The sequence below is a fragment of the Spermophilus citellus genome (assembly GCF_964194105.1).
Source record: "Spermophilus citellus genome assembly, chromosome: 19".
Taxonomy (NCBI): Eukaryota; Metazoa; Chordata; class Mammalia; order Rodentia; family Sciuridae; genus Spermophilus; species Spermophilus citellus.
Genome location: NC_138201.1, coordinates 21455875 through 21478374, shown reverse-complemented (window position 1 = coordinate 21478374; position 22500 = coordinate 21455875). Strand labels below are relative to the sequence as shown.

The following is a 22500-nucleotide window of genomic DNA, read 5'->3' as shown; positions in this document are numbered from 1 at the left end:
GGCAGCCGGTCATTGTGGAGGCTCTGGCCTTGGGAACCACGTGACAGACCCAGGAGGAGCCAGATGTAGGAGTCTTGGCCCTTGCAGACCCAAAGCAAGAATAAAGTCCCTTGTCAAGGGGCATCAGGGTGGAATGGATTCTTGGGGAGCAAGAACTCGACTTAGTCCCCTCTCCTAATTTTTTTTAAGGTATTGAGGATGGAACCCGGGGGTGCTCAACCCTGGAGCCCCGTCCCCAACCGCTTTTTAAATTTTATTTAGAGATAGGGTCTCCCTGAGTGGCTCAGGCTGAGGCTGGCCTCCACCTTTCGATCCTCCTGCCTCAGCCTCCCCAGCCATTGAGATTGACAGGCGCGGGCCACCACACCTGGCTCTATAGTTTTCATATTTCAGAAGAGAAAGGTCCAGCAAGTCTGGGAGGTGGATCTTAGGATTCTGGTGATTTCGACAAAGGCCAAAGGTCGGTGCTTTCTGTCTCAAGAGAGTGGAAGGACCCAGTTGTGCCGCTAACACAGACACAGGAAGTGGTTTCTGCCCGGGTGTGTGTGTGTGTGTTGGGGGCGGGGAGGTTCAAACTTCCCTCCAATCAAGGGGACAGATTTGTACATTTCTGCCCAGTCTGGGCCTGGTCAGGGTGCAGCGCCCCCCCCCTTTCCCCATGCTGCTTTGGTGAAGGGAGAAGATGACCAAGCGCTATTGCACATTCAGCTAGGGACATTGTAATGTGGCAGAAGAGGCTTGCTTATGAAGCGCTTGTTGTATACCTGCTGGGAGGAGACGGAGTTCTGCGCAGAGCAGGGCACGTAGTACATGCTCACTAAACTCTCAGGGTGGGGGTGGGTGTTGGGAGCTGAGGAGGACAGGAGGCCAAAGAGTGTCCTTGGGCACAAGCCATCTTCCAGGATTGGAGGCATCCTGCAGCCTGAGCCCCGAGCCCCCCGCCAGCCTGCCAGCCAAGAGGCCACAGACGGGCCATCTGTCCCTCTCTGTCCCCTGCTGCCCTCTGGGCTTGCTGCTCAATCTTCTGGTGGCTGCCTGTCCAGCCCTGTGCGGGCAAGTGCGTCCGAAGATGCCAAGCTGGTATTGGACCTGGCGTCCACCAGTGGGGCACAGAGTCCCATGGAGGCCACTAGACCCGGGATTGAACCCAGGGGGTGCTTAACCCGTCCTCCCAGCAGCTCAGGAGGCTGAGGCAGGAGGATCGCAAAGTGGAGGCCAGCCTCGGCCACTTAGCCAGGCCCTGAGCAACTCAGTGAGACCCTGTCTCTCAATAAAATAGAAAAAGGGGCTGGGGACGGGGTTCAGGGGTTCAGCACCCTGGGTTCAATCCCTAATTTTTTAAAAAAGTGAGGAAATGACATCTTATAGGTCCATTTACGGCCACCAACCGGAACATTCCATCATCACTAAAAACAAACACGACATCAGGTCCCCCCAACTCCAGGGGAACAGAAAGGGCCACAAGTCAAAGGAGGCCATCTAAGGTGAGTTAGATGACAACATGGGTCACCCCCCCCGCCCAGGGCCAGGGGACCATGGGGGCAGAGAGGTTCCGTTTCTTCTCTTTTTCTAAAAAAAATAAAAATATAAAAACCCCGCCCAGATGGCAGAAGGTCCAAGATGTCAGCTTGTGGGCCTGGAAGAGAGTCTGTTTCCCCACAACAAAAGCCACTTCCTCCTCTTGGGTTGGCCGATGGTTTCCAAAGTCCCCCTCTCCGGGAACCCTGGGGACCTCCCTGTGTCACCTCTGGATCTCCTGGTTCCCCTGCACCAAAGGAGGGGGTGGGGGACAGACCACCTCCCCTGGTGTCTACATACATATGTCCCCTCCTCTGCACGGGAGCCCGGCTCTCCATTTTGCAGAGCAGATAAATAAAAGCAGAAATTAATTTCTTTACTAATTGAACAACAGCTTGGGAGACGGATCACGATGCCAACGCTCAGCATATGGCTACAGATCCCAAGTCAGACCCCCTCCCTCTCTCTCTCTCTCTCTCTCTCTCTCTCTCTCTCTCACCCAGGGAGGCTCTGAGCATCCTCTTTCAGGAAGGGTGAGGCTCTGGGCAGGAACCTGGCACCTTCTGTCTGGCATCTCTGGGATCCAGTTGCCTGGGGACAAAGGGGCCTCTGGCTGCTTCTACCCAGGTGACAGCTGTTGGGTGGGGAGACACGCGTTCACCCCCCCCCCACACACACATCCCCAGAAACTTCCAGGATGCGGTAGATCAAGGAACCAGAAGTCTGTAGCCAGGATGAGGCTTGAACCCCTGGCTTTCCAAGCAACCCCAGGGCCTTTGAACATTCAGTAAAAAAAAAAAGTGTGATATATATATATATAAAAAAAAGAAATAAAAAAACCCTTGCATATTCTTTGAACCCTATAGAGAGGGGGAAATGTCAAAAGAAGAAGCAACATGACCCAGATTTTGCAGAATACTGAATTCTAAATCCAGACGAGCTTGATTTTTTCGACGACGCGCTCTCTCTCTCTCTGTCACCGCTATTTGGGTTGGAAAAATAGATTAGAGACACTATGTTTTGACGGATCCACATGCCCCTGTGCCATCAAACCCGTCTGCATGGGCAGAATTTCTGGAAAACGGCGGAAAGAACACAGACCTGAAGCAAAGGGGCGAGACGTGGGTTCAGATCTTGACTGCTGCTTGGTGACTGGGGGGAAGTTGACCAACTTAGTCACTACTGGGATTCTTGGTTTTCCTGTCTGTGAAAACTGACATCAGGGATAATGGCATTCACCCAGGAGTCTGCAGAAAAAGCCATCATCAGAAAGCAAGAGGAAGCCGGGGCGCCGTGGTGCATGCCTGTCATCCCAGCGGCTAGGGAGGCCGAGGCAGGAGGATCGCAAGGTGGAGGCCAGCCTCAGACACTTGGCAAGACCCTGAGCAACTCAGCGAGACCCTGTCTCTAAATAAAATAGAAAAAAGGGCTGGGGATGGGGCTCAGGGGTGAAGCACCCCTGGTTTCAATCCTGGGTACTAGGAAGAAAAAGAAAAGTATTGGAATGGAGCAGGAGACTCAGTAGTGAGGACCTGAGGAGGGAGGAGGCCCGGATTCCCATTTTCCTAAGACTGAGAAACCAGCCATGGGGCAGGACCGACCCCATATCAGAGAGGAGGCTCAGCCTTTGGTTTTGGGGACTGGCTTATTTCACTCCAGCTCCATCCATTGACCAGCAAATGCCATCATTTCATCCTTCTTGATGGCTGAGTAATATTCCACTGTGTATATAGATCACAGTTTCTTTATCCGTCCATCTGCTGAGGGGCACCTAGGTTGGTTCCCTAGCTTAGCTTTTGTGAATTGAGCTGCTGTAGCAATCAATGTGGCTGTGTCCCTGTCATGTGCTGATTTAAATCCTTTGGGTATAAACTGAGGAGTGGGACAGCCGGGTCCCATGGTGGCTCCATTCCCAGTTTTCTGAGGACTCTCCACCCTGCTCTCCAGAGTGGCCGCACCAACCTGCGGTCCCCACCCTGGGTGAGTGGCCTTTCTCCCCGCATCCTTGCCAACACTCAGTGTCACACAGTGATCCTTGTTCTGTTTCTCAGGGTCGTGAGGCCTTGTCCCCTAGAGACCTGGACCCTGCCCACCCGCCCAGCATTCCTGTCCCTGTGGGGAGGGCAACTCACGACCCTTCCCTCCTCTGCCACCTCCTATCCACCGAGATGGTTCTTCTCCTTCCTCGTTTTCCCTACAGAAGAAGGTCTCTGAGTTGGACGCCTGTTATTTTACATCAGGGACTTTCTTCTAGAAAGTTCTTTCTTTTTTTAATTTTTTTTTTGTTGTTGTTGTTACTGGGCATTGAATCCAGGGGCACTTGACCCCTGAGCCCTTTTTCTATTTTATTTAGAGACAGGGTCTCCCTGAGTTGCTTAGGGCCTCGCTAAGTTGCAGAGGCTGGCCTCCAACTCCTGATCCTCCTGCCTCAGCCTCCTGAGCTGCCTGGATTATTACCGGTGTGGGCCACTGCACCTGGCTTCTCTCTTTCTTGTTCTGTGTCTGTCCCTCCTACTCAGAAGTGGGAAGCTCCCAGGACCCCTGTTCAGCTCCTGTCCTCTGATGGGCTGGGTGTGGGGCATGTCTGGCGGTGTAGCCTGGGTCTTGGGGAAGGGACAGGCCCCTGGCCAGGGGCCCAGTTCTCTGATCTCGATCCTCCCGGGCTCCAGGGACCACCCACTCAGTCCTCTTTGCACCCGTGTGCACGCCCTCTCCTCCATCTGGAACACCTCCTCACCCCCTGTGCGAAGCCTGCTCAACCCACAGCTCCCCTCGGAGACACTCCCTTCCTCCTGCCTCTGTGCCCAGAGTCCCCAAATCCAGTGTCATGGCGTAATAGCAAAATGACAGCTCTGTTTGCAGAACTTCCGCTCCCTGCTAGGCGGGGGACTCCTCAGGACCAGGATGCCTTCTTTCTTTTTTTCGGATACTGGGGATTGAACCCAGGGGCCCTCCACCCCTGAGCCCCGTCCCCAGCCCCTGTTTCTATTTTATTTAGAGACAGGGTCTCCCTGAGCTGCTGAGGGCCTCGCTTTTGCAGAGGCTGGCCTCCAACTTGCGATCCTCCTGCCTCAGCCTCCTGAGCTGCTGGGACCTCAGAGTGAAATCGCATTTGGAGCAAGGTCCTTAAAAGAGCCGATGCAGTTTCCTTAATGAGGTCCTTCAGGGGACCCTAATCCAATATGGCTGGTGACTTAAAAGACAGAGGAGGACACAGATGCACGCAGAGGGAAGTCCACTCGGGGACGCTGGAACAAGATGGCCCCATGTCACCAGGAAGCAAACCAGACATGGAAGTGGCTTCTCATTGGGAAGCCACCACCCCCCATCTGTCCCCTCTTCCCCCCTCCAGCTCTGCCCCCCACACACAGCCAGGGATCCTGTCCCAACCCAGGGAGACTATGTCCCTCCTCTGCCCCACACCTCCCATGGCTCCCACCTTCCCTGGTCAAAGTCGGAGTCCCCACAAAATCCTGCATGCTCTGCAGGATCCGGCTCCACCCCCGGCTCCACCCCCGGCTCCCCTGGCTCCACCCACAGCGCCACCCCGGCTCCACCTTGGCTCCACCCACAGCTCCACCCTGACTCCACCCACAGCTCCACCCTGACTCCACCCATGACTCCACCCCTGGCTTCCCTGGCCCCACCCACAGCACCACCCTGGATCCACCCCTGCCCCACCCTGGCCCCACCCACAGCTCCACCCTGGCTCCACCCCTGGCTCCACCCCCGGCTCCACCCCTAGCTCTCGGGCCTCTTTTCTGCTCAGGAACCAGATTCTATATATATATTTTTTTAATTTTGCAAATGTAATTTCCTTTACTTGCAACGGTACCCTCTTCTGCCAAGCTCACAAACTCCTATTCTATCTTCAAAACCCTCATAGACATCACCTCTGCCCTGCGGCCTCACCCTGCCTTCTGCATGCATCCCCAGTCCCACTGTCACTCAGCAGCATGAAGCACGGGTCTCCAGGGGTTGAGATCCCTGGGAACCGAGCAAAGCCTGCCTCCCTGACTCCTCCGAGTGCAGCATGGGGCTCAGGCGCAGCCGACTCTCAGAACAGGCCTGATGGATTTCACTGCCTAGGACCTCGCTCAGTTTCAGAGGCTGGCCTCCACATGGTGATCCTCCTGCCTCAGCCTCCCAAGCTGTGCGGATGACAGGTGTGCACCACGGTGCTCAGCAAAAAAGACATTTTTTTTTAAAAAAAATCAACATTTTCACCAGAACTTGTGAAGTACAGCATTTGATGAAGACCCTCAAATAAAAACCATCCCCTGACTGACCAGGACCAAAGCAAAGTTTCAGCAAGCTTCCCTGCCATCAGTTTCCTTGAGATGCAGGTGACATTCATTATAAAAGGAAAAGTGTGTGCCGATGCCCTTCTCCATGCCTTTATTTCCAATTCGACTTCATTTCAAATGAAGGGGGTGGAGCTGGGGGTGGAGCCCGGATAGAGCCGAGGGTGGAGCTGGGGGTAGAGCTGGGAGTGGAGGAGTGGAGCTGGGGGTGGAGCCGGAGGTGGGGCTGTGGGTGGAGCCAGGGGTGGAGCCTGGATAGAGCCCAGGGTGGAGCCAGGGGGTGGAGCTGTGGGTGGAGCCGGGAGTGGAGCTGGGGGTGGAGCCAGAGGTGGGGCTGGGGGTGGAGCCAGAGGTGGGGCTGGGGGTGGAGCCAGGGGTGGAGCCTGGATAGAGCCAAGAGTGGAGCTGGGGGTAGAGCTGTGGGTGGAGCTGTGGGTGGAGCCAGGAGTGGAGCTGGGGGTGGAGCCGGAGGTGGGGCTGTGGGTGGAGCCTGGATAGAGCCCAGGGTGGAGCCAGGGGTGGAGCCTGGATAGAGCCCAGGGTGGAGCCAGGGGGTAGAGCTGTGGGTGGAGCTGTGGGTGGAGCCTGGAGTGGAGCCAGAGGTGGGGCTGGGGGTGGAGCCAGGGGTGGAGCCTGGATAGAGCCAAGAGTGGAGCTGGGGGTAGAGCTGTGGGTGGAGCTGTGGGTGGAGCCAGGAGTGGAGCTGGGGGTGGAGCCAGAGGTGGGGCTGGGGGTGGAGCCAGGGGTGGAGCCTGGATAGAGCCAAGAGTGGAGCTGGGGGTAGAGCTGGGGTGGAGCCGTGGGTGGAGCCAGGGGTGGAGCCAGGGTAGAGCCGGGATGGAGCTGTGGGTGGAGCCTGTGGTGGAGTTGTGGGTGGAGCCAGGGGTGGAGCCAGATCCTTTGGCGCTTGCAGGCTTTTGTGGAGACTCCAACTTTGACCAGGGAAGGTGGGAGCCATGGGAGGTGTGGGGCAGAGGAGGGACATAGTCTCCCTTGGGTGGAACAGGATCCCTTGGCTACGTGTGTGGGGCAGAGCCAGAGGGGGAAGAGGGGACAGATGGGGGGTGGTGGCTTCCTAGTGAGAAGCCACTTCCATGTCTGGTTTGCTTCCTGGTGACATGGGGGGCAGTTTTGTCTTCTTGGTTGGCTGTGGAGAGGACATCTAAGGGACAAAGAGAACACAATAGATGGCTTGGGACCCTGGGCTGGGAATCAAAAGATTTCATTTTGCCCCTCAATTGCTGGGTGGACTTGAGAAAGACCCCTTGCCCTCTCTGGTCCTACATTTCTTCATCTGCATTTAGGGATCTGATCGCCATATCTCCTCCCACCAAGCCTCACAGTGTCGCTGTCTCATGCTGTACTTTCAAAAGCGACTCATCAAAAAAAAAAAAAAAAAAAAGAGAGAGCAAGCCAGGAGTGGTGGTGGCACACGCTTTGGAATCGTCATGGCTGGGGGAGGCTGAGGCAGGAGGATTGCAAGTTGGAGGCCAGCCTCGGCAATTTTAACACGAAGCAGCTCAGCGAGACCCTGTCTCTAAATTCAAACCTAAAACGGGCTGGGGACAGGGACTCCGTGGCAGGGCACTCTCCTAGCACGGTGTGAGGCCCTGGATTCCATCCACCACATAAAAATAAATAAATAAAATAAAAGCATTCTGTCCAGCTATAACAAAAATTTAAAAAACTAGAGAACAGGAAGTCACCGTGGTACAAATGCATAAAGGCAAACGGAGGGGTTGTGACAGCCTGCAATCCGAGGGGATGGTAATTGGAGTTGGTACATTTGCACACGACACCAGGGACCCGGAGAGAAAGAGGCAATGATCAGAAATGGATCCCAGAAATCCTCTTCCTGTTCTTAGGTCTGCCCTGGAACTCCTTGGAAAGCACAGGTCGGTCACTTGGGGAGCCTGACTGGAGCCCCGTCCCCAGCCCCATTTGTATTTTATTTAGGGACGGGGCCTGGCTAAGTGGCTGAGGCTGGCCTCCACCCCGTGATCCTCCTGCCTCAGCCTCCCCAGTCGTCCCTGGGATGACACATGTACGCCACCGCACCCCGCTAACTTCTCATTTTTAAATATTTTAATCCCCAGTCGGTCCAATTCAGAGCCCCCCCCCCCATATGGAGGCTGACCTTATCCGTACATCCGAAGCCCTATACCTCCTTTCCCCTCTGGCTGACTCTCCTCAACCCTAAGATGCGACTCCTCAGCTCTCTCTCGCTGGGGGTCTTAGGGGACACCGAGATGGCACATCCGACCTCTAAGACCATTCGTGTGTTAAGTGACTTGTGTTTGCACCAATACTTCTGGGCGGGGCTGGTCTCCATTTTACCAAGATGGAAACAGAGGTCCAGAGAGGCCCAGGCCTCATCCCAGGGGCTCAGGAGGCTGAGGCAGGAGGATTGCAAGGTGGAGGCCAGCCTCAGCCACTTAGCGAGGCCCTGTCTCTAAAGAAAATAGAAAAAGGGCTGGGGACGGGGCTCAGGGTGAAGCACCCCTGGGTTCAATCCCTGGGACCCACCAACAAATAAATTCAATGAATTCAGCCACTGGGGGGGCCATGGAAGTGAAGTGGTTTCTGTGTCATTTCTTGGCTGGTGACTCCCCGAGGAGACGCCCTTGGGGACACGGGTTGTGCTCTTTCCGCCCACACAGCCTCTGGGTCCCCACGGGGACACCCCCCACGCACTGCTTAACCTCAGAGAGAAAAGGAGAAGACGAAACCCCAGTTCAACCCCATTTCACTTCTCCTGAGTCAGAGACAAGGGACAAGCCAAAGTTGAAACCGTGGTCACATGAGCTCTACTCGGAGTTGTTTGTGGAGGGGACAAAGGATATTTAAGGAAAGGGGAAATTTCGATATTTGCTCACAGCTGGGTCACAGGTAAAGATCCTCAGCTGGGCGCAGTGGGGGGGCGCAGGCGTGTCATCCCAGCGGCTCGGGAGGCTGAGGCAGGAGGACACAAGGTGGAGGCCAGCCTCAGCCACTTAGTGAGGCCCTCAGCCACTCAGGGAGACCTTGTCTCTCAATAAAATAGAAAAAGGGCTGGAGACGGGGCTCAGGGGTGAAGCACCCCTGGGTTCATTCTGCGGTTTTAAAAAAAAAAAGGTAAGATTCACTCTGCCACCAAGCCACCTCCGCGGCCTCCCACGGCCCAGATGGGCCTCCAAGGGTCTTCTCATGACAAGTTCTGAGAGCCGGGCTCTGAATGGAGGGTTGGCAACACCTCAGTCAGTCACGGGGGGCCCCCACATGTTTGCAGTGTGACTCAGAACAGCGGGGACTCGGGTGGCTTTGAATATATGTCACTATTGCTCCAATCCGTAAGTGACAGGTTTAGTTCCCCTGCTGCGGTCCCCAGAGAATGCATCCAAACTTCTGTTGTCCCCAAGTGGCCCCTGGACGTCACCTTGACGACTTCCTGGTGGCCAAGCCTCACCTGTGTGTCATTATTTACTTAATAGAGTTCTATACTCTGTCAACTCAGGGTCCCCCCCCCCACTTAAGTCAATATGCTTATCAAAGGTGACTTTTTTTAATCACAATGGTTAATGGAAAACCTGTCACTTCCCCAAAGCGGGGAGAGTAACTGGCAGCAGCTGTCATCTGCCTACCCAATACCCAATGCCCAGATTTTATTCAGATGGGCAACAATGTCCCCAAGTCACCCACTGGATCTCCCAGGCTCCCCGGCAATCAGGTGTGGCCATGTCACCAAATCCACATTACGGAAATAGGGAAGGAGTGGATGGATGGATTTTTCCAGAAAAGGCTTCTGAAATCGAAGTGGGGTCTCCTTTCTGAATCTCGTAAGGATAAGTGTAAAAGGTGATAGCTGGAACGCCTGCAGCCATCTTGGGCCAAGAGGGAAATGTGGATGCGGCTTGGGAGGCTGAAACCCATTCTGCCTGGTGCCCTGGGCGCCCTGCAGCGGCCCCGACGCCACTTCGGATAATTCAGCCCACAGCCTCTCACCCTCTCTGCAGGGAATGTTCCATCTTTAACTTTGCAAGACCAAGTACCAATCTCTCTAACAGCTTCTGTTGGTACGGGGGAGAACAGGGGAGTCACCCACAGTTTTCTTCTCTCTCTCTCTCTCTCTCTCTCTCTCTCTCTCTTGCTCTTTCCAAAGGCCTTTCAAAGTCAGATAGATTTCACAGGAAAACAATGAGAGGAACAGTTGATTTATGACGTCAATGACAAATGACTAGAGAGTGCTGGGGGGGGGGGGACGTTATTCTAGAAAAGACAAGCGCTGTAAGTTGTAAATGTCACCCTTGTAGGAAAAGAGGAGCCAGAAGGTTCCTGGCAGTCGTTTCTAACCGTTTCCGTGCTGATAAATCACCTCTTGGTTGACCCCAGAGGCTGGGATATACAAAGGTCAGTTGGACCTCGGCGCTCCATTATGCCAGGGTTGCTCCGGCTCTCGCCGCCCATCTCCTTGGGCCTGTCCTTACCCCTCACCGGGGTCCCTGTGCCACTCACAAATGTATAATTAATCTCTCAGCCTGGCACATAACAAAAAAAGGAGCCAAGGGGCGGGTGCCATGGCACACACCTGTCATCGCAGCGGCTCAGGAGGCCGAGGCAGGAGGATCGCGAGGTGCAGGCCAGCCTCAGCAAAAGCGAGACACTAAGCATCTCAGGGAGACCCTGTCTCCAAATAAAATGCAAAATAGGGCTGGGGACGGGGGCTCAGGAGTTGAGGGCCCCTGAGTTTAGTCCCTGGTGGAGAGAGAAAGGGTTCGGGGGTTTGAGTCTCGCCTTGCTATCCAATGGCTGTGTTGCCTTGGGCTAGTTACTTGGCATCTCTGAGCTAGCTTCCATCGCCAGCCTGGCTGTATTGCTCCAAGGTTTGAAGGCAACAATCCATGGAAACAGAACTGGCATCAAAATGACGCATTTTCCCACTGGGGGAAGCACCGTGGGTCCGTCTTCCACTGGGGCCCACCCTCCAGTTCAAAGTTAGACCCCCGCGGGCCAAGGCTGAACTTGAGCGTTGGTTGAGCAGCTATTAAGTGCCAGGCGGCTGGGTGCAGGTCAGTGAGTCTGCGCGGTGCGGAGCAACGAGTCTGCGCAGTGCGGAGCAGCACGGGGGAGGGGGGGTGTGAGGGAGGCTCCTGACTTCGCAGATGCCCTGGGCCAGGCCAGTTCTCCCATGATGCTCTGCTTCCCAGAGCCACTGACTTGGGGGTGCCTGCTTGCGCAGGGGGTGCGGCGAGATGCGCTGAAGGACTGGTGGCGTCTCTCCAGGTGTTTCTCTTGCTACGGGCACAAGCCATCACTGCTGCTTCCAGAACACGGTGGCAGTCACGGGGACCCTGAGGACACTGGTCACAGAAGCTACTTTTTTTGGGGGGGGGAGGTGTCCTGAGGATTGCACCCTGGGGTGCTCCACCCCTGAGCCCCGTCCCCAGCCCCTTTTTCTATTTTCTTTAGAGACAGGGTCTCGCTGAGTGGCTCAGCGCCTCTCTATAAGTGGCTGAGGCTGGCCTCCACCTTGCGATCCTCCTGCCTCAGCCTCCCGAGCTGCTGGGGTGACAGACTTTGGCTCTCCCCTGCCAAATAAAGCCAGTCCCTCTATCTGACTCGGAAGCGACCTGCAGAACTGAAATTAAATCCAAGCTGTGAAGACCTTGAGAAAGGGTGTCACCAGAGGGGGACACGGGTCACTTCTTACTTCCCAGCTGGTGGCCATTTGGAAATGGCCACAGAGGCTTCAGGAGGAAGCCTCGTGGGGCCAGCTGATGGCTCCTTTTTCCCAGGGGACTTCTGCTGGGCGCCGTTCTGCCCCGCTCTCCCCGACTGCTCCCCGGCTGGCCCTGACAGTTGGCAGCACCGCCACCGTCTATTTTTAGTGCTCGGTGGGCTGGCGTGTCCTGGTCACATGCTGTTCGAGCTCCCACTTGAGAGAGGCTCTGGCTCGAAAAACAGACTCTTCCCCGCAGCCACCACCAGGTTTCAGCAGGAGCCCCGCATGGACATGTGGCATCTGCAAGGGACGTGGGTACAAGAAGCCAGCACACACCCTACTTCTTCCTTTTTTGGGGGGGCAGGGTGCTGGGGATGGAACCCAGGGGGTGCTTAACCCACGGGGCCCTGTCCCCAGCCCTTTTTCTATTTTATTTTAGAGACAGGGTCTCCGTGAGCTGCTCAGGGCCTCGCTAAGTGGCTGAGGCTGGCCTCCATTTCCATCCTCCTGCCTCAGCCTCCAGAGCCCCTGGGATGACAGGCGTGCCCCACCACGCCCGGCTATTTCATTCCTTTTTATATTCTTTTTTTTTTTTTTTTTTTTACAATCCTAGGGATAAAACAAAACTCAGAGCCTCGTGCGTGCTCTGTCCCCAGCCCTGTTTCATTTTAAATCTCCCTACTGACCCTAAGAGACAGGAAGAGACTTTGACTCTTCTCTTGCTGCAGGTGAGAAAACTGAGGTTGGTTCCTACTCATCCAGGGGGCCAGTTGTAGAATTCCGGACCGTTCCTGACGAGCAAAAACGTCCAGAAAACACATTTGGAGCTGAACTTTTACATCTAGGTTCCCAACCCTGACTCGTTCCTTTCTCTGTTCCACCCCCAGGACGATACTACTCAATCCATGTTTCTTGAAGGAACGATGAAGAGATTCCTTGAGAAATGACAGCCTTGGAGGGGGGGGATTCTGTTCCAATAAGACAGAAAAAAGGATCCCCCAAGACATTCTGAAGCTACTCATTTGAATTCCTGAAATGAATAAAATGAGAGACGGGGACAGTATGGTCACAGAATGAAGTCGACGACGTTATTCGATTGAGGCAGGATTCAGATATTCGGAAATAAGAGTTCCAAGAATTTCCGGTGTGTGTCGTGGGCAGGTAACTGAGATGTGGCCGGAGGTCGGCAATAGTAAAAAGTAGCTGTTAAATATTGCATCAGTCAGCTTTCCCGTACTGTCACACAACGGATGAGAAAAATCAACTTATAAAGAGGAAAGGTTCATTTAGCCTTGCCGTCCGTGGTTGGGGGGCGGATCCTTTTGTTTGGGGACTGTGACCAAGTCCCAAATGTCACCTCATAGTGGGGAGCATGTAGTGGAGGAAAGCTACTCACTTCATGGCCAGGACAAGAGAGAGAGGAAGAGAAGAAGTACCCCATAATTTCCTTTGAGGGCATGACCCCAATGACCTAAAATCTCCCATTAGGCCCCGCCCCTTAAAGGAGATATCCCCCTCTAATAGTGCCAAACTGAGGACCAAGTTTCTAATCCACGGGCCTTGGAAGAACATTCTAGATCCAAACTAGAGCAAATCCATATAGGGGATTGAACCCAGGGAGACTTGACCAATGACCACATCCTCAGCCCGTTTTTTTTTTTTTAATATTTTATTCAGAGACAGGCTGTTGCTGAGTGGCTTAGGGCCTCACTAAGTGGCTGAGGCTGGCCTCCACCTTGCCATCCTCCTGCCTCGGCCTCCTGAGGATGCTCTCAACTCCACAATCACTCAGTAAAGGACTGTTTCCCAGCAGCAACCTCCACCCAGACCCTCTCTTCCGCCTTTGGCAACTTCCCAAAAGAAAAGCAATGTCCTTCCCCACTGAGTGCCCAAGGTCACTCTGCTATAAAATTAAAAAAAAATTGGTGAGGAAGAAGAGGAGGAGGGTAAAGGGGAAGGGGACAGCAGACGGCAGGGCATGGGAACCACGGCGCACTCCATTCCGCTAGACCTGTCTCAAGCTCTCGGCCACCCAAGCCCAGAGGTGGCCCCGTGAGCGGAACGTTGGAGGGCCACTCACTCTGTGTCTCTCTCATAGTCATTAAGCCAAAAAAAAAAAATTGTCAACACATTTTTTCAAACATTTCCCACAAAAACACATTCCTTGTAAAACGGGTGGCCATCTATTTTGGAACTGCATCCCTCAAGGAACCTGGACTCAAATCTGTCCCCCTGCAGCGCAGCGTCGCTTCCGTCCCCCGAACCTTCTAAATATTCTTTCTCCCTCGGCGTGGGACCCAGGCCTCAGGGAGACCGCACCTCGGGGCGCCCCCGGACACGCCTGGCCGCTGCCGCCTCTCCCTGCTCCTGAGTTACAGAGAAAGAACAGACCACGCACACTCACACTCACTTACACACTCACACACTCATGCACACAATCACACACACATTCACACACTCACACTCACATGCACTCCCACTCACACACTCATGCACACAATCACACACACATTCACACACTCACACTCACATGCACTCACACACTCACACACTCATGCACACAATCACACACACATTCACACACTCACATGCACTCACACACTCATGTGCACATACCCATACATGCATACTCATACACACTCGCACTCACACAGTCATGTGCACACTCACACACACACTCTCACACATGCACTCATGCACACTTACACACACTCACACACTCATGCACACACACTCACGCACACACACCCACACACTCCCACACACTCACACATACACTCACTCTCACACACACTCACATTCATGCATGCACACACACTCATACTCACACACTTGCACTCACACGCACTCACACTCATGCACACACACTCGTTCTCACACACACAATTATGCATGCACACACTCACACACACACTCATACTCACATGCACTTACACGCACTCACATTCATGCACACACTCACACACACTTATGCATGCACACACACACTCACACTCGTACACACACACTCACACGCACTCACATTCACACGCACTCATGCACTCACACTCTCAGACGCAGTCACATACACTCACACACTCATACACACCACATTACTCACATTCACACGCACACACTCAGATTCATACACATGCACACTCACACATTACTCACACTCATACACACTCACATTACTCACACACACTCTCAGACTTGCACACATCTCACACACGCTCACACACACACTCACACAGAGACACACACACACATCTCTTTAGCACTTTCCCTCAGATATTTGCACACAATCAGCTCACTGATAGTGGAGGAGGGCGCCTTTATAATTGGTAAATAAAGGGAAAGCTCTGTGGCCTCCTCAAGCGAACTTTTAATTTATTTATTTTTATTTTATTTTCGGTACCTGAAACTGAACCCAGGGACGCTTCACCCCTGAGCCCCGTCCCCAGCCCTTTTTCTATTCTATTTAGAGACAGGTCTCCCTGAGCTGCTTAGGGTCTTGCTAAATGGCTGAGGTCAGCCTCCACCTTGCGATCCTCCTGCCTCAGCCTCCCAAGCCGCTGGAATGACAGGCGTGAGCTCCTGCACCCGGCAGCTAGTGTATGTTTATGAGTTTTTTTTGGTTTCCTTTTATTCTCTGTGGTGCTGGGGATGGAGCCCGGGGCCTTGCCCATGCTAAGCAGGTGCCCTGCCACTGAGCTACACCCCCAGCCGCAAATCTATTTTAAAACCTGCCATGTTGGGCAGACAGGCGGATTCTTCCGGGAAGGGTGATATTTTGGGCCAAAACAGCTGCTGGGCGTAGCTTTACTGACCGTGTTCTGGGATTCAGCCTCTGTGGCTGCAGCCTCTGAGGCTCTCCCCTGGGTAGGACCCCCAGGCCCTCCCTCCCATCTCTCCCGTCACCCCGGGACGTCTGCATGCATGGAAGACCAGGGGTTTCCAGTGAGTCACTGTGAGCAGCTGGAAGGCCCCGGGGACGTGGGCACATCAGCCCCGGTTTCCCCTGGGCTATATTTAGAGTGTCACAGGAAACCCCAAAACTGCTGGCCTTCACACCCCTGCAGAGGGGACGGCTCTCCTCCACCTCTCTCCCCCACCAGGTCCTGCCTGGGATCCCCTCTTCAGACACGGCCCACCCCCCCAGAGGACCCTGGTGGCCCTCTCCGATTCCAAGCCTGAAAGCAGTCGATTCCACCCCCCACACACAAATGTCCAAAGGGGGTTCCTGAGAGATCCCAAGCCTCCCAGGCTGGGGGCTCCTTCTCCTTTCTGTTCCTTCCTGGTAAACTTTTAGAGTCCAGTGTGTCTCAGTTATAAGACAGTCCCAGTGAGCATGGTGACAGATGCCTGTCATCTAGAGGCTCAGGAGGCCGAGGCAGGAGGATCGCAAGGTGGAGGCCAGCCTCAGCCACTCAGCGAGGCCCTCAGCAACTCAGCGAGACCCTGTCTCTCAATAAAATATAAACAAGGGCTGGGGACGGGGCTTATCAAGCACTGCTGCGTGCACCCCAGTTCCCTGAGCATACTGAGAAACCGCCTGACCCCCCACAAACCCGGTGCTTCAAGGCGTCTGCCTCAATAAGGAAATGCTAAGATACACTTGAGCCACGAGGTCCCTGCCATTAGACTCAGCCTCCGATTTACAGACATCAGTGTTGTTACAAATCGTGTTAATTGAACCCAGGGGTGCTTCACCCCCGGAGCCCCGTCCCCAGCCCTTTTTATGTTTTATTTAGAGACAGGGTGTCTGCTGAGTGGCTCAGGGCTTCACTCAGTGGCTGAGGCTGGCCTCTACTTTGCGATCCTCCTGCCTCAGCCTCCCGAGTTCCTGGGATGACTTGTTTAATGTCTTTCTCGGGGCAAGTTCTCGGGGTGCTGGTCACACCTATTTCTCGGCTCACATGACTACGCGTCCTCAACTTCGAAACAGTCACATCATGCAGAAAGAACACGGATGGCGGTGGGACCGAAGAGGCCCGACCAGCCTCCCCTGCCCCACCCAGGCGGGCACTCACCGTGGTCATGCGCAAACACCAGTATGTCCAGCCCCATCAGCATCTGGGCCAGCTCGTCATAGCGGCCACAGTGTTCCCCGGCGCCATGGGACACAAACACAAGGGCCCTAAGGAGAGAAGAAGGAACCCTGTTAGCAAAGTCTGAGAGAGACCCCCGGTGGCGCCTAGAGTCACAATGAATCAGGACCAAACCTTGGGGGGCTGTGGGGCTGGGGCTCTGTGGCAGAGCGCTGGGCCTGGCACATGGGGGGAAAAACTGGACTTTGAGCCCAGCATGTTGGTGCCCACCTGTCATCCCAGTGGGGAGGCTGAGGCAGGAGGATTGCAAGAGGGAGGCCAGCCTCAGCAACTTAAGGAGGGAGACCCTGCCTCTAAATAAAATCTATTAAAATGGGGTGAGGGGGGTGCTGGGGATGTGGTTCAGTAGTTAAGCACCTCTGATTTCAATCCCCAGTCCCCCCCCCCAAAAAAAAAAAAAAACAACTAGACTTGAAAGCCAGGCCAAAAGGGAGGCCAGATCCTGACTCTCCCTGGGAGCCCCAGGCCATGTACCAACCAGCAAAACTTTAATTCTTCACCTGGAAAAAGACCGTGATAACATGCAAGTTGGTGCTTGTGGATGTCACTTGTGCTGATTCATAGCTACGTGCCAGGTAGAGGGCGGGCACGTGGCAGGCTCCCATGGGGGCTGGTTCCCCCCTCCCCTGGGGGGGCCAATTTGGGTTCTTAAATATCCAATTTTCAAGACTCGGATTCTTAGCAGAAAATCCTTGGGGACCTCGAGTTCCCTTTAGGCAGAGAGAATTCAAGACGCTGGCTGCCAGCTGTCAGGGGTGAGGTTGGGGGCGGGGAGCCGGAGATGGATAATCACAGCTGCTATTTTAAAGAGCCGCTGACTACCTCTCAGTTCCTTTGTTAATGCCACCTAGCAGGTTTTGAATCCTCCCCGTTTGTCGTCCGTCGCTGAATTCTTTCTCTTCTTTACAGAGGAGAGCAAAATTCAGAGACGTTAAGTCCACCCACCCGGGTCACACAGCACATTGGTTAAAAAACGTATCTCAGAATATCTCCCCACCTGGATATGCTTTCAGGTCTAGGGTGGGCTCAGAACCCAGACCTCATCTCAGAGAGGCCTCCTCATCTTCAGTTCTGTGAAGGTAGGAGCCTGGAAGTGCCTGGGCAGGAGCCAGGTGCTGGGTGTGTTGAGTGCATAACCAACTTGCTCAGAATCCTGTGTCCTTTCTACAATACCTTTTGGCCAAGTTGTCTGAACTGGTATTTTATCTTGGTTTCTAAATCACCTTTAGCATCTGTCTCCCCCTGTTCTTTCTTTCCTGAAAGCTGCTGAGGCTGGCTAGCCTCCAACTGGAGATCCTCCTGCCTCAGCCTCCTGAGTTGCTGGGAGGACAGGTGTGCGTCACTGTGCCCGGCTACTTCTCTCAATTTTGCTCTCAAGAAATGCTTCAGACCCTCTCCACTATTCCATGGATTGTCCCACCATCCATGCTTGATCGGACATCAGGTGGGCAGATTACACCTGCCCTCTGGATGTTTCTGGGGCCAGCCGTCCACAGGGCTGGAACCTCTAACCAGTCATTCTTTCCATATTGAAGGGGCTGAGCTTCCGGAAGGGATGGTTCAAGCACTCTAGCATCCTTTGGGAACGCACCAGCTGCTGGATTAACTCATGCTACAGTTTAACTTCGAACGGTCAAAGGACGAGGCCAGATCTTGCCATAAATATTCTCCCCACCGCGGTCAGGGGCCATGGGGCAGGAGAGAGCTTCAGGGTTGCATTTAGGGCCCCAAGAAATGGCACCAGACACGTCACCAAGCCTGACACTGCCTGTCCACAGAATCCACTCCGCACTCAAGCATGTGGGAAACCCTTGGGGGTCTTTCTCTGCAGCCACCCTTTCTACTCCCTGGAACGCAATGGCAGCCAGAAGGCAGCCCCAGGAGAACTTGACAGCCACTCTGGAGCCACTGAGCTCCCTGGGGGACATGCAGGGGGGACCGTGGTTTCTACCCATAGAGGTATGGAGCTTTGGGGAGCTCCCTGACGGACCTGTCTGCCCCACTGCTGGTTGCCCCAAATACGGCTTTGCGGGCTCTTCAGCAGCACCTGCAGGCTCCGCCTCCCGCTGCCACGCCCTGCTACTCCAGCCCCGCCTCTGCCACGCCCTGCTACTCTAGCCCCGCCTCCCACTGCCACTCCCTACTACTATAACCCCGCCTCTGCCACGCCCTGCTACTCCAGCCCCGCCTCCCACTGCCCCACCCTGCTATTACAGCCCCGCCTCCCACTGCCACGCCCTGCTATTCTAGCCCCGCCTCTGCCACGCCCTGCTATTACAGCCCCGCCTCCCGCTGCCACGCCCTACTACTCCAGCCCCGCCTCTGCCACGCCCTGCTATTCCAGCCCCGCCTCCCACTGCCACTCCTTGCTATTATAGCCCCGCCTCTGCCACGCCCTGCTACTCTAGCCCCGCCTCCCACTGCCACGCCCTCCTATTCCAGCCCCGCCTCCCACTGCCAGCCCTGCTACCCCAGCCCCGCCTCTAGCCCTCAGTGCGCATGCTCAGACCCACAGGCCAGCCCCTCTACTCATTCTTGTCTTAAATCTCTGCTGCGCCCGGTGGTTTTTTCCTTAGCCCCTGGATTCAGATCTTGCCTGGACTCCCGGTTCTGATCAATCTGAAAGACCCCAGCCCCATCACCTAAGGCCCGATTATAAAAAGTAGAAAGTATGCAGTAAACAGGGTGAGCTCACCACATGACCTGTTAGAAAGGGCACCCTGACCACATCACAGGACATGCTTGAGCAGACTGGGATCATAAGCGGGAACAGGGAGGAAACACAATGTAAACCTGTGAGATTGATGAGTTTTTCGGGAACCTATAGTGAAAAACAAGTTTATCATAGTGAAAAACAAGTTTACCCTTTAAGTGACCTGTACGTTGGATTCAAAGGGACCAATGAGACACCTGTTACTGTGCTAGGCGGGAAACAACTCCTTTTTCCCTATAAAAGATCTGTACCCCAAAGCCCGGTGTGCCAGTTCACCAAAGCTTCGGCTGAGGTTTTGCTGTGCACCCGCAGGCGCCTGTGTATTAATAAACTTGCCTCTTGCTTTTGCAGCCAGTGTGACGCTAGTTCTTTTGGACGGGGGATTTGAGGGTCTGGGGGTCTTTTCAAATCCATCTCCCCTCCCACCATTTACTTGTTCCCTGGACCAGAGTCTGCTTTGCAGATTCTGTCTGGCAAAGTGGAAGCAAATCACGTTACCCTTCTGCTCTGAAGCCTCCAGGGACTTCCCAGACGAGCTGCACCAAACCTGGCCGCCTGGAAATCCTCCATCGCCTCCCTCCCCCCCTCGTCCCTGCTCACGAGCTCCCAAGCCTCCTCTCCGGCGCCTAGATATGCCAATCAGGGATGTGCTGTTAAATGCTTCACAACTGGGGGTGGCGGGGGTCCCCGTGTGTTTGCCAAACCGCAGTGTCAGTGCTCCCACCAGGACTCTGGTTTGGAGCTATTAATGAGATGTCACCAAGAAGAGGTGTGCAGGATCTGCCTTCATGAGCAGGTTGGAGCCGGCTGGAGCTTGCTGCTGGCGAGCCTCTCTGCACCCGCTGAGGCTTTGCCACCCTCTGCCCCCCCCTCCCATCTTGGCATTCCAGCTCGTCCCTCCCCCTGCGGGTGTCTCGGCCAGGATTTTTTTTTTTTTTTTTTTTGGTGCCAGGGATTGAACCCAGGGGCGCTTCACCACGGAGCCCCATCCCCAGCCCTTTTTCCATTTTATTTAGAGACAGGGTCTCGCTGAGTGGCTCAGGGCCTGGCTAAGTGGCTGAGGCTGGCCTCCACCTTGCGATCCTCCTGCCTCAGCCTCCCCAGCTGCAGGGATGAACAGGCGTGCGCCATCATGCCCATCTCAGCCAGGGCTTTCCTGACCACTTAAGTTATTTCTGCAGTCACAAGTTTTTGATGGATTGTTTGGGCTTCCCCCTGTTTCCCCCCCAGGGGCAGAGATCTTGCTGGTCCTGTTTACTGCTATGTCCCCAAGGCTGAAGGAGAACTGAGCAGAGGAGCCCCCAGGGATTACTGTCCATTGAGAGTCCCCCCCCCCCCCAGGCTTGAAAGGCAGGCTCAGAGGCAGGAAGTTCCCAGAAGCCAGCCTGTTTGCAGAGTCCAGCTGCTTTCTGGTATTTCCAGCAGCTTCTCCTGTCCCCGGGGGTCGCCACTTGCTCCCCTCCCCCCCAACACCTGCTGTGGGTGGAGCCTCCATCCCCCGCTCTCCCTCGGGCTGCCTCCAGCCCCAGGGCCCCTGGTCATTGACAGCCCCCTCCAGCTCTGGGCTTTCTGGTGGAATGCCCACCTTCACCCCTGGCTGTTGGTCACCGCTTGGAAATGTCCCCTATCAGGGGACATCTTCTTTTTGCAGATGAGCCATCGTGACTGTGCACGAAGAAACCCAGATGTGCGGGTCCCCAGGGCACCTTCCCTTGGGGGCGAAACCAGAGCGACCTGTTCTGATCCAAACCGCATGTGACTCGCCCCGGGGGCAAGTCGCTTGCCACCTCGCGGAGCTTGTCACAGCCGTGAAAAGAGAAAGGAAATCGTTTGTGCTTTGGGGGGTTGGCAAGGCACCACCCGTGGTACCCAAAATAGTCCAGAAACGCCGGTGGCCAGGAAGACAGGGAGGTGAACCTACAGGTTGTCCCTGCCTGTCACCCCCCCCCCCCCCCCGCACAGGAAGCCACCATGGAGAGTCTCCTTCCCCCCAGCACAGGGTTTGTTTCTCTGTCCCAGAGACTGGAATGCAGAAGCTGGTGACCTGGTGTGACTTCATCTTGGGGAGGGCAAACCAGGAGACAATGGACCGACATGGGGGAGGGGGGGGCTCTGAGCAGGTGCCTGGGGGGAAAAATGGTCCCTGTCCTCTCTTAGGGGTGGGGTGTCCTCAGCCAACAGCAGCAAGAATCCTTGATGCCCACAGCAGAAAAAAAAAAAATCAGGTTGCAGAAGAGGCTGAGATTTTTTTTTCTTGGAACTTCTGCACCCAAGGGGGGAGGGGGACGGGGGAGGGGCGAGGCCCAGCCTCAGAGGAGGGAGGGAGGCCCAGCCCCAGAAGCAGATGGCCTGCTTGGCTCCCAGCCCTGGGAGGTGGAGCCGCTCCCGATAAAGCACATTTGGAGCCCTGAGATGAATAAGCTGCAGAACTTTTCAGAGTGTATAAACCAGGGCTACTTCATCCATGCTCCACCCTGACCATAGGCTCTTCTTCTCTCATCCAAACCAAAAAAAAAAAAAAAAAAAAAAAATCAACTGTCTCCTTTTTTTTTTTTTTTGTGGCACTGGGGATCAAACCCAGGGGTGCTTAACCACGGGAGCCCCATCCCCAGCCCTTTTTTTTTTTCTATTTTATTTTGAGACCGGGCCTCTCGAAATGGCTTAGGGTCTTACTAAGTGGCTGAGGCTGGCCTCTACATGGCCGTCCTCCGGCCTTGGCCTCCAGGAGATGAAGTAACCTAACAACCTCTCTGAGTCTCAATTTCCTTGCCATCCCATGAACTGATTCCTAGAGGTTCATGGGTGGGTTTTTTTTTTTTTGTTTTGGTTTTTTTCCCCTGAGTGAAATGGGGTTTCTGGGGTCTGATCACAGGAGATGGGGGGTCCATCAGGTTCACAGTACCTCTGAGATCCCCTCCTGCTCCCTACAGAACTTTGGACTTGGCTCCACCGAGGAGTCTGTTCCTCTGATGGAGCCGGGGATCATGATGCTTCTTAGCACCTCTGAGCACAGAGTGCAGAACCTAACAAGAAATCTGCTTTGTTTTGTTAGGAAAGATCTGGAAAACGAGAAGAGCTTGCTTTTTTTTTTTTTTTTTTTTTTTAAATGATGTCTGGCCAGAGAGACACAGAATGTCTGTTCCTACTCTCAGGCAGCTTTGAGAGGGGGCCCTCATG

The 22500-nt window shown here is 54.7% G+C and overlaps 1 protein-coding gene across 3 annotated transcripts in view; it reads right to left on the bottom strand.

Moving 5' to 3' along the window:
- Nucleotides 1-22500, bottom strand: part of MGLL (monoglyceride lipase) — a 68457-nt gene that overhangs the window by 23279 nt on the left and 22678 nt on the right. For all 3 annotated transcript variants that reach the window (XM_081276114.1, XM_081276115.1, XM_081276113.1), the window contains exon 3: nucleotides 16533-16639. In XM_081276114.1, coding sequence (XP_081132240.1) covers nucleotides 16533-16639 — 107 coding nt within the window. The remainder of the gene's footprint in view (nucleotides 1-16532; nucleotides 16640-22500) is intronic.